The sequence below is a fragment of the Lycorma delicatula genome, chromosome 5, assembly GCF_047948215.1.
Source record: "Lycorma delicatula isolate Av1 chromosome 5, ASM4794821v1, whole genome shotgun sequence".
Classification (NCBI taxonomy): Eukaryota; Metazoa; Arthropoda; class Insecta; order Hemiptera; family Fulgoridae; genus Lycorma; species Lycorma delicatula.
In genome coordinates, this window is record NC_134459.1 from 158,415,703 (window position 1) to 158,428,939 (window position 13,237).

At 27.9% G+C, this 13,237-nt stretch overlaps 1 protein-coding gene and 1 long non-coding RNA gene across 2 annotated transcripts in view; both read right to left on the minus strand.

The window, feature by feature from the left end:
• shop (sulfite oxidase) overlaps positions 1-13,237 on the minus strand; it is a 62,699-nt gene that overhangs the window by 23,905 nt on the left and 25,557 nt on the right. The window contains exons 2-3 of the mRNA XM_075367396.1: positions 6,494-6,705; positions 1,867-2,163 (exon numbers count right to left, since the gene is read on the minus strand). Coding sequence (XP_075223511.1) covers positions 1,867-2,163; positions 6,494-6,705 — 509 coding nt within the window. The remainder of the gene's footprint in view (positions 1-1,866; positions 2,164-6,493; positions 6,706-13,237) is intronic.
• On the minus strand, positions 8,189-12,256 carry LOC142325530 (uncharacterized). The gene is made up of 2 exons (XR_012756560.1): positions 11,544-12,256; positions 8,189-8,816 (listed from the first exon to the last, which is right to left on the minus strand). It is a non-coding gene; the product is annotated as an uncharacterized LOC142325530 (long non-coding RNA).

The following is a 13,237-nucleotide window of genomic DNA, read 5'->3' on the forward strand; positions in this document are numbered from 1 at the left end:
TCCAGGAGGTACAAACTGATGGTGGACATTCCCCCTGATGTCAAAAAACACAATGAGCATGGTCTTTAGCTTTGATTTGCTCATTTGAGCCTTTTTGGAATGAGGGTATGATGAGGTGTGCTACTTGGTACTTTGCCTCTTCGTTTCGGGGTTGTACTAAGAAATCCATGTTTCATCACCCCCTCAAAATGTAAGGATCATTTTTACACATTTCCAGATTTTTGGTTGTTGGTCAAAATTCTTGGGCCAAGCTTCACACACACTTTTCTCACGTGCAAATTTGTCATCACAATCTCATGAATGATAGAACAGTCATTCAACAATCTGTTTGCAAAAGTTCTTTCACACGAGTCACATTTTTGTCGTTTGAGAAGGTTGATGGGCGTCCAGTGCGGGCTTTGTTGTCAACCTCTTCACAGCCTTCCAAAAAGGTCTTGTGCCATTTGTAGACTTGCCTTTGTGATAAACAGTCATCCCTGAAGGCCTGTGTTGAACCAATGGAAAAGTTTCTGCGGCAGACTTGCCAAGTTTCACACAAAACTTGGTCACATATTTTTGCTACAATGAATGCTGTACAAGAGACGAAACAGAGGTTTGTGAAATCACCTGTCCTTGTCCTTCACCTTCGAGAGCTCGGAGACAACTGAGCAAGCAAGCACTCTCTCAGTAGTTGTAGATACACCACCATCGACCCCGGCAGATGATTGTCACTTCACAATAAAATGTATGGCATTACTTTCTGGACAGACCTATATATATTTATTTGTTTTTTATTAAGCATTTATGCATATTGTTTAAAAGTAAAAATAGAGAAATCATTCTTAATTATAACCAGTAGTTGATGAAAATAAGTTTATTATAAAAAAAACGTTTACAAATGTATGATTTATGTAAAACCTTTATGTGGTTAATACAATTTCAATAGCATATTTGAAATCAACACCCAAATTTCAGTGAGAAAAGTTGTATAAAATATTACCTACAAATTTTGTGTTGACTAGTGTAATTATTAAAAATATGGTATAGTGACTTAAGTATATCAACAACTTCTCACTTAATAAAAGGAGACTTGCTTCAGCTATCCTTTAAATGTAGAACATTCAGTAGAAAGGGATAATAGTGAAACTGTCCCTTTTTATTTATTTAAAATTTAGAAAAAACATAATACAAGACTGATCAGAGTTTATGGTAAAAATTATGGTGAAAGGAAGCTCTTATTCTTCTGTGCAGTTTATTATATTTGATATGTATTGTAAATAGTTCTAACTTGACAATAACCTATTTTGAAAAACCAATTATAGAATTGCAGGTCAATAAGACATATACTAAAACACACACCAAATGTGTAACACCGCTGAACAAGAAGTGTCACAATAGCACCTACCAAAAAAGGTCTTCTAAAAGCACAAAAGTTATTTTGTAATTTGTTTTTAAAATAATAAAATGATGGTAAGAGAGTAAAACCACTATTAAAGTGGTCTTAAATATGCAACCACAAAATGCTGAACAAAGTAACAAATTTGCTTGTACAGCATGCTGTGGTTTTGGTAATTTGAATACAACTATCTGTCTGTTGTAAATTGTTTGTAGTTAAAGTATTTTTTAAACAAAAACCAGTTTAGATTTTTACATCTGTTTATGTAAAATGTCATAACCATAATTATATATCAAATCAAGATACAGCTCTAATTCTCAGATGGGACAAATTAATTAATTTGTTAATTTGTTAAGCAACAAATTAATTTACAACTTTCAGTTATGAAATAATAATGTTATATATACATTGCTTCACACTTAGTATAGTAAAAACATTTTTTACTACCCAATCAATATAGCAAGCTTAATAATAACATAATAAATACAAACCGATTCTATATGTCTCCAACATTTTAAGAATAGCAGTTCCCTTATGAAGGCCATATATTAACCAGAAAGGGTCAAGAGCACCTCCAGCAGCCATCATAATTATTGAACCACCAGGGTGTTCATCAACAAAATCAGTAATATCATACACACCCTGATTATATGTCACCCAAATTCTAGTTTCTTTTGTAGAATGTTTCGCTACATCTTTTAATGTATATAATGGAAGTCCTCTGATAGGTTGTCCACCAAGAGACTCAACTTCAGTACAAGGAGATGCTGCTATTAAAGTTCTTTTATCTACAATGAAAATAATTATTTATATACATATGTGTACACGTGTAATAGAAAAATTACTTAAAAACAATATATGAAACTTTATCCAAACACATGAATACTTCAATTAAAAATTTTAAAAAACTTTTTAAAAGATTCTCTCCAAGTTCTCATAATTTTTGTCCATGAATAATGTTACTAATATATGATGGGCAAGGCAAGAATAATTACTTCATAAGTCCATCAGTTGGATTTTTTATTTTATTAATTACAAATCCAGTTTTACAAGGACTTGTCTAACCTGTTCTCTTATGATTTTCTATAACAAAATGCTTCTGGTGGCTCTTTCTTATTCATATTTCATTATTATTGTACGATGATCAATTAACTTCTTTCTATTAATTACAGTGCACCTGTAACTGTTCACATAACTTGGAGAGCAAGTTGTAATTGAAAACCTGAGTCAGAATGAGATCAAGCTATCAGTGTAATTATTATTTACAGTGTAGCTATCATTGTCTTTTTTTTGCATATGATCGAACTCATTATATATTTAAAAAAAAAAAAATTATATTCAACAATTTAAAAATAATGTATATAAGAAACCAATAAGATATACATTATTATTTTGATATATATTATTTAAAAAAAAAATAATTTTATGTTTTTTTTCTATTACATGGGTGCCAAAACAGTTTTTTTACATTTCTATTGATATCCAGCTTCATTTAGGTGTACATTACGTAAACTATGAAAAATTAGAAGTTAAACAAAAATTTAATTGTACAACTAAATGTACAATTCATATATGCAGATGATGTAATCTGTTTGCATATTTTTAATTTTGGTTTCATGAGTCAGTAGTAGATAAATAAACATATTAGTTCCCCCAATTTTGTTATTAATTCATGTCAGATTTGAACTGTGCAGTATACTTCACACTGTACTTATGGTATTAATTAACATTAATAATTTGAGATCTGCCATTAGTTTTACACAAGATATTCTTTCAAATGACAGGAAATGTGAAATTGATCATAACACTTGTTCTATATATAAATGGAATACGTCAAATGGTGTTCCAATAAAATGGCAGGCTGTAAAAAATTATGTCAGTAATTTTAAAAATTAACAAATCATAAAGGCATCCATATAAGAGAAAAGGGTAAATAAATTCCATACTTTTATTAATATATACCTGTAATTGTTTGTTATACAAACAATTAAGTTTGTTTTAATCTACATAGTTCCCAAGGCAAATTTCTCACTCTCTCAAGGTGATATTCTCTCAATCTCCATAACAACTTGGAATAAGTTTTCCGATATATTACACCATTTGCTAATGACCTAACATTTGTCTTTTCATATTAATATGTAAAGTTACAGTTCTCATATTTCTGATAGTTTACTGATTAGATGTTACAGTACGTGTAAAGGGCAAAACACAACCCATCCCAATATCATACTGAAACTAATTTCTGCTGCATCAAAACCTCAACTTGTTTGATTTCAATAAAAATTATATATATATATATATATATATATATATATATACATCCTTATCAATTCCTCTTTCCTTGAGAAATATTCTCTTTCTCATAATCTACAAGGGAAGCAAATGTATCACAATTTACACATTCACATCTTGCATATCTTCAATAACATTTTCCTCATACCAAGAGGAAAGGCTCTGAAGCCAACTTGGGGGTTATCCATTAATTTTTCATGACTAAATGTATGGACATAATCTTGTGGAAGGTAATTTTCCTTTAATTAACTGCCGTATAGTTCCCAAACTCCTACCATGTACTTTTTATTAGGAATTAGAATGAATAAATTAATATAACAATTTTTCAGTTCTCTCTAAAATCATAAATGCAATACCACTGAAAAATGTCATAATGAGCTGACCCTCATTGGTTTATTGTCACCTTCCACTCCCTCTTATTTCTTTAACCTATATTCATTTTAAACAAGGAATCTTTTTAAAAGAATCCGTCAACAAGTGTCAAAGGAATTGGGCCGTGGCTTGGCTTTCCTATACCTTACCTATACCTATACCCTATTACCTATTACCCTTACCTATTACCTATACCCTTACCTATAGTTTTTTTTTTTCAAAAACTGCATAAAAAGCCAAAAGCTGAGGTGGTACTAAACCTGATCATCTTTGGAAAGGGATAGCAGTAACTAGGTACAAATTCTGAGTTGTGAAGAGAAAATAAAATCATTATCATTTGAACGGCTAAAGTAAAACACTTTATTTGATGGGCAGAATTATTTTTCTTTCCCAGCAAATATCGCTAGAATAGCTGTCTGTATTAAAGGAGAAAGTATGGTGGATTATGTCAAAAATGGGGTATCAAGTTTTTATGTTTTAGGTTCTAACTCTAGTTCAAGACTAAAAAAAAAAAAAGTTATGTATGTATATGCGTTCATATGTATGCTGCTTTTGGCCTTTTATCTGACGACTGTCCAAACTGATTTTTTTCAAATTTGGCTCAAATATTTATATATATAAGGCATTGATCATAATTTTTTCAAAATTTCTTAAGAGGGTGGGATGATATTGTGAAAAAATCAATTTTGATTTTCTTCAAATGCATTTTAGAGTTATTTAAACTTATTTAAGTAAATTTATCAGCTGCAATGTATATATATAAATAATCACAATTTTTTTTTTCAAAAAATCAATCCCTACCTCCTAAAAATCTCCTTTCAGTTTAAATATTTTTCAAAAGTTTTGTAGAAATGTATATACTTCATATAGAGCTATAAAGAAATGTCTTAATTTTTTTTTTTTAAATTATTAGACCCTTAACTAATGTTTCAGAAAAGTTCTTTTTCTTACATTAACATCTACTGAAGAGGGTTTTAGATTTAGAGAAAATTTTACTAGAGCAAATTTGTTAAGCTTAATCTATATGAATATTTTTAGAAGCAGTCTTCTTAAAATTTTTCTCCACTCCATTTGTTTTTGGGTGTATAATTTTTATTTCTTTAAAAAAAAAAACTGGCAAAATATTGACTGTCTGGCTACACTGATCAAGTCATGATTAATGTAATTTATTCATCATAAATAAATAAACATTTATTTATAAAGTGATCCCTCACAAAAAAAATGTAAAGAGAATTGTTTATTTGTTGGGCATCACACTTGTTTATTTAAACAAATATGTATCCATCCATTCGTTCACCTGTGGTAGTATAACATATTGCAACACAAATTTATTGATGGATCTTACCAGTGCTAAAATTAACTTTGACCTTCGGCAGGATCAATAATGTCAAATTATTTATGTTATTAGTTTGTACAACATTATAGTGTTAGTTGAGCAGCTAATGCATTACCAATAGAAACAGAATGCATGAGTGGATATAAGCATGACAAGATTTTAGCTTTTTAAAATATTCTGTTTGGAAAATTTCAGAGAAATCTCAACAAATATTCTGGGGTATGATTTTCTAAAATATTTTTTTTAATATAAAATTTTATAAATATTCTTCAGCATACAAGATTGAATGCATTTATTGAACTAAAAACAAAATTAATCCTATTAATAAATAAAATATGCTAATAGTATATTAAAATTACTTATTTAATATTCATGAGCTTCATGAGATCCTCAGTACACTTCCTTCATTAATACAGAATTCCTGCTAGTTGCAGAAATTAATTAAATCTCAGAAAGTTAATGAAATTAACTTTTATAAAAAAAACTGAGTTGAATTTAAGAAAAAAAAAATAAAAATACAAAAAAGAAATCTAAATGCTATTACAGTTAATGCAAATTACTTACACCTATTAAATAAATAATAAACACAGATTCCTCCACCTGCGCTTACAACTAATAGTAGGTGACTTATATCCATTGTAGGTGACTAATCTGTCAACTAATAGTAGGTGACTTATATCCATTGTAGGGGACTAATAACTGTAGGTAATTATAACTTCATATCAACAATAAAGTTGAAGTAAAGTATGATTACTTAATAAACATTGCTTTAATTGTGTTAATAAAAAACCTGAGTGATAGTTTAATTGAATTTTTTTTTAAGCAAGTCATTAAAACAAAATTTTTAAAGTTAGTAATGCAGATGTATAAATGCATTAAACTTAAAATAAGATGACGGACCCAGACATATGCAACAAATTATGTTTTCTTTTTTCTTTCCTGGTTGAAAGAATATTCCTCCTGGTTGCAGAAATTAAATTCTCAAAATGTTAATGAAACTTTTATAAAAACTTAGTTGAATTAACAAAAATAATTATTGTCATTAAACACTGTAAATAATAAGATGCAAAAATATCTAAATGTTATATCAGTTAATACAAAGTACTTAAGGTACTTACTCCTATTAGAGAAATAATAAATTCCTACACCTATGCTTACTCCTAAAGCACTTAATAGCGGTAATACATATTGCTTATTATTTCTTGAATCATTCATATAACTGAATTCATTTTTATTTTTATTTTCTGAATTACTTGAAAATTTACGACAATGAGATGTGAAATCACCAGAAACCAAAGGATAAACATTTTGTAATAATCTTCTGTTACATCTGAAATAATAAGATTATTATTTTAAAACAGCTTACAAAAAATATTTTCTTTTTTAATTTCTTACACTTTTAAAACAAGTCATAGTAAAAAGGTACAAAAAAAAACAAACTTTGATCTTAGCATATTTTGTAATTATGAAGAAAAATTACTTCTCATATTTTTCTTTAAAATATACATTTATTTATTAATTCTAAATTTGATTATTTTTAATTATTTAATTCTTTAAGACCAATTTGCCATCAAAGTTTGTATAGTTAGAATATTATGAAATGGAAGTTTTCTAACATAATAAAAAAAGTTGTCCAAGCATTACTAGAATTCAAACCAGACATAACTTTATTTAAAAGGCTGAAAATTTTATTAAGAAGAGTTAGCCTCCACTCCAACACCTGTTTAATTTAATTATGACATAATGCCAAATCACAATGTAATATATTAACAAAAATAACAGTAACATCCTGTCAACAAGTACTCACACAGGTGAAATTTAAAAAAAAATAAAATAAAAAAACTTTTAACAAAATAACATTTATTTATTAAGTTTTTATGTGTTGATATAATTATCCTTGTTAACATTTAAAAAAATTGATTTAGAAATTTGAATAAATTGTTCTCACATAAGTATGTTATTATTCCTTCTACGTGTCCTAGATTTCCATTCTGTCTACTTGAACTCATCTTGTATGTTGGCAGGGCTGAACGACATTTGCTGCCAGATTATTATAAATTTTTGCTACTTACTTCAAAGTCAATTAGCCCAAAGGGTTAAGCCCATCACAAATACAAGATTAAAATGTTGTAATCTTTTCAAAAATTTATTATAAGTCAATCAAATGATTGGAACAAAGTTTAAATGATTATCACAAGCCAATCACACAGTCCAAAACATCTGCTAACATAATGTATATTGATGAGTATAAGTGCAAGGCTAGACAAGACATTTTAACATAATTTTTTATATGAAATTTTATGTAATTTTTTTTTTCATTCATCCTGGCTAGACAGTACATTACATTATGCGAATAGATAAGTGTTAAATGAAATAGGTTTTGCAAAGCACTGGCTACACGATCTACTTTTAATGTGGTTTCATTCACTGCAGAATCTAGATGTACACTGTTTTTTTTTTCTACTATTTATTATTATCATCTTAATTTAAGAAAAGTCATGAAAGTTCAAAGTTTTGAAAAGTCATGAGAGAATTACAGGTAACATCAAAAGCAACTGTTTATAGTTAGTCGTTAAGATGTCGTAAACAAATATAAGAGAAAACTACTGGAAAGGAAGTTCAGAAATACACTCAAAAATTTTCAAAATTATCAAACATTCTTATTATCATGTGACAATAAATCCATTTTAATATATTCTTTCTTAAGTGTTTGAAAAACTTATATGCAGAGATATCATCAATATGAGAGATCAGGAGGAAAAATTATCAATTACATTAAGGTGTTTAAAATAATAAACAGGAAACTACACATATACAAAATAAAAGCTATAGATTACTTTATGTCGAAATTACAGAACATAAGACATTTTCATTCATTAATAAAAACAGAATTGATAAATAATTAAAAGATTACATTAAAGTTTGAAAAAAGGTAATGCATATGCTTCATAATTTGAATAGTTAAGAATTTAGTAGAAATAAAAATTTCTACTAGTAGAGAATTTAGTAGAGAAATAAGATGATGACAGTCCAATATATGCTGATTGCAGTCTGCATGAAATTTGTTGCAGGAAGACGGACCAAATTTTGGATATTACCTTGTGGGTAGAAGCTTGTTCATAATTTTGCACTAATTGGATCACCTTTATCTGGAAATCTGATTTATCATGTTTGTTTAATCACACACTTTTAAAAATAACAATAAGAGAAAGTTTGTCTGAATTTTCAAGTTCGTGAAGCTACTTTTTGCTAGAATATTTAATAGATCTTTTTCAAAAGTGTTTTCAGTCATCCTTCATTTTGTTTTATCCGTTGAATCTGCACAAGTGATTTTAGTTGATTCTACGACTTCAAGTGTAGACAGTTCCATTTAATTGCAGTGAATTTTCCTCTTGAAAAGTTGACTCCACAGAGTTGGTTTCATCCACATTACTGGCAGCTCTGAAACACAAATTATTATAATTAATGAAACACATAGTAGTTTATATCTGTTCCTGAAAACTAGACAAACTGATGTATGTTATAAATTTCACTTTGTTCTGGATAGATGAAAATTCAGTAATAAAAATACACAAGTCATGCATGATGTCAAAGTAGCAGCGCAGTAATCAAATCAAAAGGAATTCTCATTCAAAGCGCATAATATAGCCATATTTTGGCCTATTAGTGGTCTTATGATGCAGTAAGTGATAAAAAAAAAAAAAAAAAAAATAGTGAAATGTCACAATATGAGCTTAGTCCATATCCTTGTCAATGTAGCTAAAAATTGGCTGCTTACAGATTTAATTAATGAGCTGGAATTATGGAAATTGTTAGCCAAGTGTTTCAGAATTAACTGTTCGAAATCATCTTCTGGTTATGAGACCACATTGAACGACAACATTGACCACATTAACACGACTTGACACATCAAGTATCTTCAGTTTCTGACAAAGATAAACTGATGCGACATAACAGATGCAAAGGTCAATCAAATTAAAAAAAAATTTTAATTAGGTAGCTCATTGCAAGAGTAATGTTTAAAAGTGCGGTCAAACAAAAGGACAAAGTAGGTGTGATCACAAAAGACAATTCTATACGTTATTTAAAATATTTTTTAAATAAAGCTGAACTGAATAATGATAATATCAATGTATTAATATAAACTTTTAATCTTTCTTTTTATTAACACTTTTTTTGGAAACATTGTGTGTTTATAAGAGAAATTTAGAACCAGCAATGAAACGAATTACAGTGAAAAATTATCATGCAGTGAAGACAAAATATAATTTGCCAAATGTAATAAATATACTATCCAAAGTCAAAAAGGTGTTGGAAGAAAACAAAGTTCCATTTAAAAATAGTTGTATTAGTAGATATGTTTAAATTCATATATCTTCAAAGTACAATTTCAAAAATTGTAGGTATAATGAAAATTATCTCACTAATATGTGCACAAAAAATATGCTTGGCTATCATCTGATCAACTACACTGTACAAGTTCCCAAGAATTAATAAAATAAAAAAATAAAAATCACAGTTAAGTTCCATGTTCATGACAGAAAGCTCATTTACATATGATATACTTAGGGCTTTCTATTGATTGCACCACTACCAGGTGGTGGATTTCCTGATTTAACTGCTCTTTAAATACTTTCATTTTTTCTACATATCTTCTGAAGTACTATATATTTTTTTTTTCAAATTTCATCACACATTGAGTAATTTACAATTTTAAACTATGCAATAATATTAAATTTTATTCATTATGACTGCTATTATTTTCAGATACTTAGCCAGTGAATGTTATTTTTAGAACTTGCAGTTTGAATATCTTTTGGAAGTCAAGAGTAACATTTATTATTCTAACAGATAAATATATTGAGTAACACATACATATTTATAGTTAGAAAAAATAACTATAAATAATTGTATTATAGTATAAGCATTTACAAATATATTTTACTAAACAAAATGTTACCATACCAAACACTTCAGAAGAACATATACTTCTGAAAAAATATGGGAAGATTTATGGTTGGAAAAAATGAAACATCCAAAAACTGAAAACTGTAAAGATTTCAGCGATCGGTCTGAAAAAGGGCTAATTTTCCCAAGTGGGTGGAGCAATAAGCCACCACATATTGGTAATATTTTTTCATAACAAGTATTTCTGAATGCTACTAATGGCAGTAGCAGATGCAGATTGTTTTACTACACTGATGTAGGTGTCTTTGGAAAAGGAGGCAATTCAAATGTACTGAAAGCTTTATCTATTATAGGGTAGAAAATCTTTATTTACCAGAACCAGTCACTTGAAAAGGAATCAAAAAACTAACTCCTTATCTTTTTATAGCTGATGAAACTTTTGCGCTTGGCCAAAATATAATGAGGCCTTAGCTAAACATTCACAAAAAAAATCTTTATCTGCTTACCTCACCTTGAAGATTTGTCAATGTGGTTTTGACATCTTAGCCAGTAAACATGTAAGTTTTCACTGTCCAACTGGACGTTCATGTTGAGTTTTCAAATTCCATAATAAAAACATGCTATTACACAACTTTGTCAGAATACAGTGATGGATTTGAGTGCAAAGTTTTTTTTTTTTAGAAATGTATACCATTTTAAGTAAATAAATGAACTCAAGACAAAGTTGATGTACAAGATGCTTTTACTGGGTATTTCTGTTCAGTCATGGATCAGCTTCTTGACTGATTGACTACTGTAAGTACTGTGAATTAATTATTATATAATTACCTTATTTTTTCTTTAATATTGCTTTAATTAACAACTTGTTATTAAATGTGTTTCATAAAATATGTAGTTTAATAAATTATTTTCATTGACATTAAATTAATGTTAATTGAATATTAATCATATCTTAATAAATAATCAATATCAATAGCAAAAGTATCTACATCAGCTATTAACATGATTACTATTTACATTTAATCTAATATAATTGCATAATCAAATATATATATAATAAATTGCTATAATAAAACTAGTAGTTAAAATGAACACAACATAGAAAAATACTCCACATATTTCAGAATATTTTCCGGCTCTGTACACTTTCTTCATCAGAAGAACCACCACATATTACATCTAATTAATGTTGTTTTTATTAGTGTATTGTACCAGTATTATTTTGGTTAAAAAGTAAATAATAATACCATAGATGCTTACCAATTTTAGTTCTGTCTTCTGTCATATCTGCCCATCTATCTCCAACGACTATTACACTCGTGCATCTTTGTTTTTATTGCAATTTTTACAATCAATATAAAGGAAATCATACTAACATTTGTGTTCTTCAATTTCCACTACTCAAATTTCACTATTTATGTAATCAAAATACTGTTCAACAGATCAGACTATATGAACAATTTGATGATCTGTCATTCAATGCATTATTTTAGTGTAGCCAGTAATATTGGGTCTTTTATCAAACGATGAATGAGATGTGATTCATTAATCAACATTTTGATTTTCAGAAGATAGCACAATATATATTTCAATATTCTACAGCAATTTGTTGTATTGCAGTAGTATCTTGCTGCTTTCTATTTCATACCACAACATGGATATACATTTCTTGTCATTTAACTTTAAAAAGCTATCAATCTAGTCTTGCCCTAAAAGGAAAAAATCATGCAGAAACCACATAATTCTTTGAGGGTCATGGTCATCCTTTTGGTAAGTACCTTCTCCTCAATTGTTTACATTTAAAATTATTTATTTATCTTTTAACTTTGAATATTTTTTCTAATTAACATTTGTAATACCAATTCTATATCTAAATCATATTCTCATTTTTTTATTTTAGTTGTTAAGATGACTTCCAGACTGTTCCAATAATGACATTTTTCTGTCTACATATTATATCCCTTATTACTTATATGATTACTTTCTCATACAGACTTAAAATTTAAAAAAAATAATATATACTTTAATGTGTGTTGTTTATGTTCATGTTATTTTAATGAATATTATACTTTTCAATTATTTATTTTTATTTTTTAACAGTGTGGACTTGCATAAATAGGCAATTACAGTTATGCAAACTAAAAATAAAGATAAAATTAGAACTGAACATTTAAAAAATTTTAAACATTGAAAAGTGAAAAAATAATAAAATATTGTAACCTATGAAAAAATTTACACTGTATAATTGCTTGATTATGAGCTCACCATGCAACTCAAATTTTCTTGATGAAATCAAAGAAATACTCATTATATGAGTTCATTCACATTGGATAGACGAGTCCTCACAGTAAATCACATGTTTGTCATTGTTCGATAATAATCAGATATCATTTAGTGATGAATGAGAAAATATGCTTTCAATTAAATCTGTAATAATGACTACTTTAACAGAAATTGTAATCAGGACAATATATTTAAATGTAACAAGAAGACTTGTTTTGCATAATCTCTTCAGATACTAATAAATTTTAAATACAAGATTGTCTTTTTCTTTTAAATATATATGGCTTGGTCCTTTAATACCTGGCCATTAATACAGATATTTAGAATGCATTCTGGATTAACACATATTTACTCATAGAACTGAAGTGCTGTGTTTTAAGTGCTTTGTCACCTACAATATGACCACAGATATAGTTTAAAATAAATGTACCAAACTCACACTCTTAGAACAGAAAATACTTGAGTGTTCGTTTGTGGACAAAAACTACATTTTATATGTATGTTCCAAGTATTTATGTCCAGTTTAAAATATTAATATTTGGCATATGGTATTTTTATTAGCTTCATTTATACTTTTGTGGAGTAGGTTTGATAACATAGTTAGAAATAAAGTTAGTGATACCACAGGCTTTATTAAGCAACAAAAAAAAAAAATAATTTGCTATGGCACT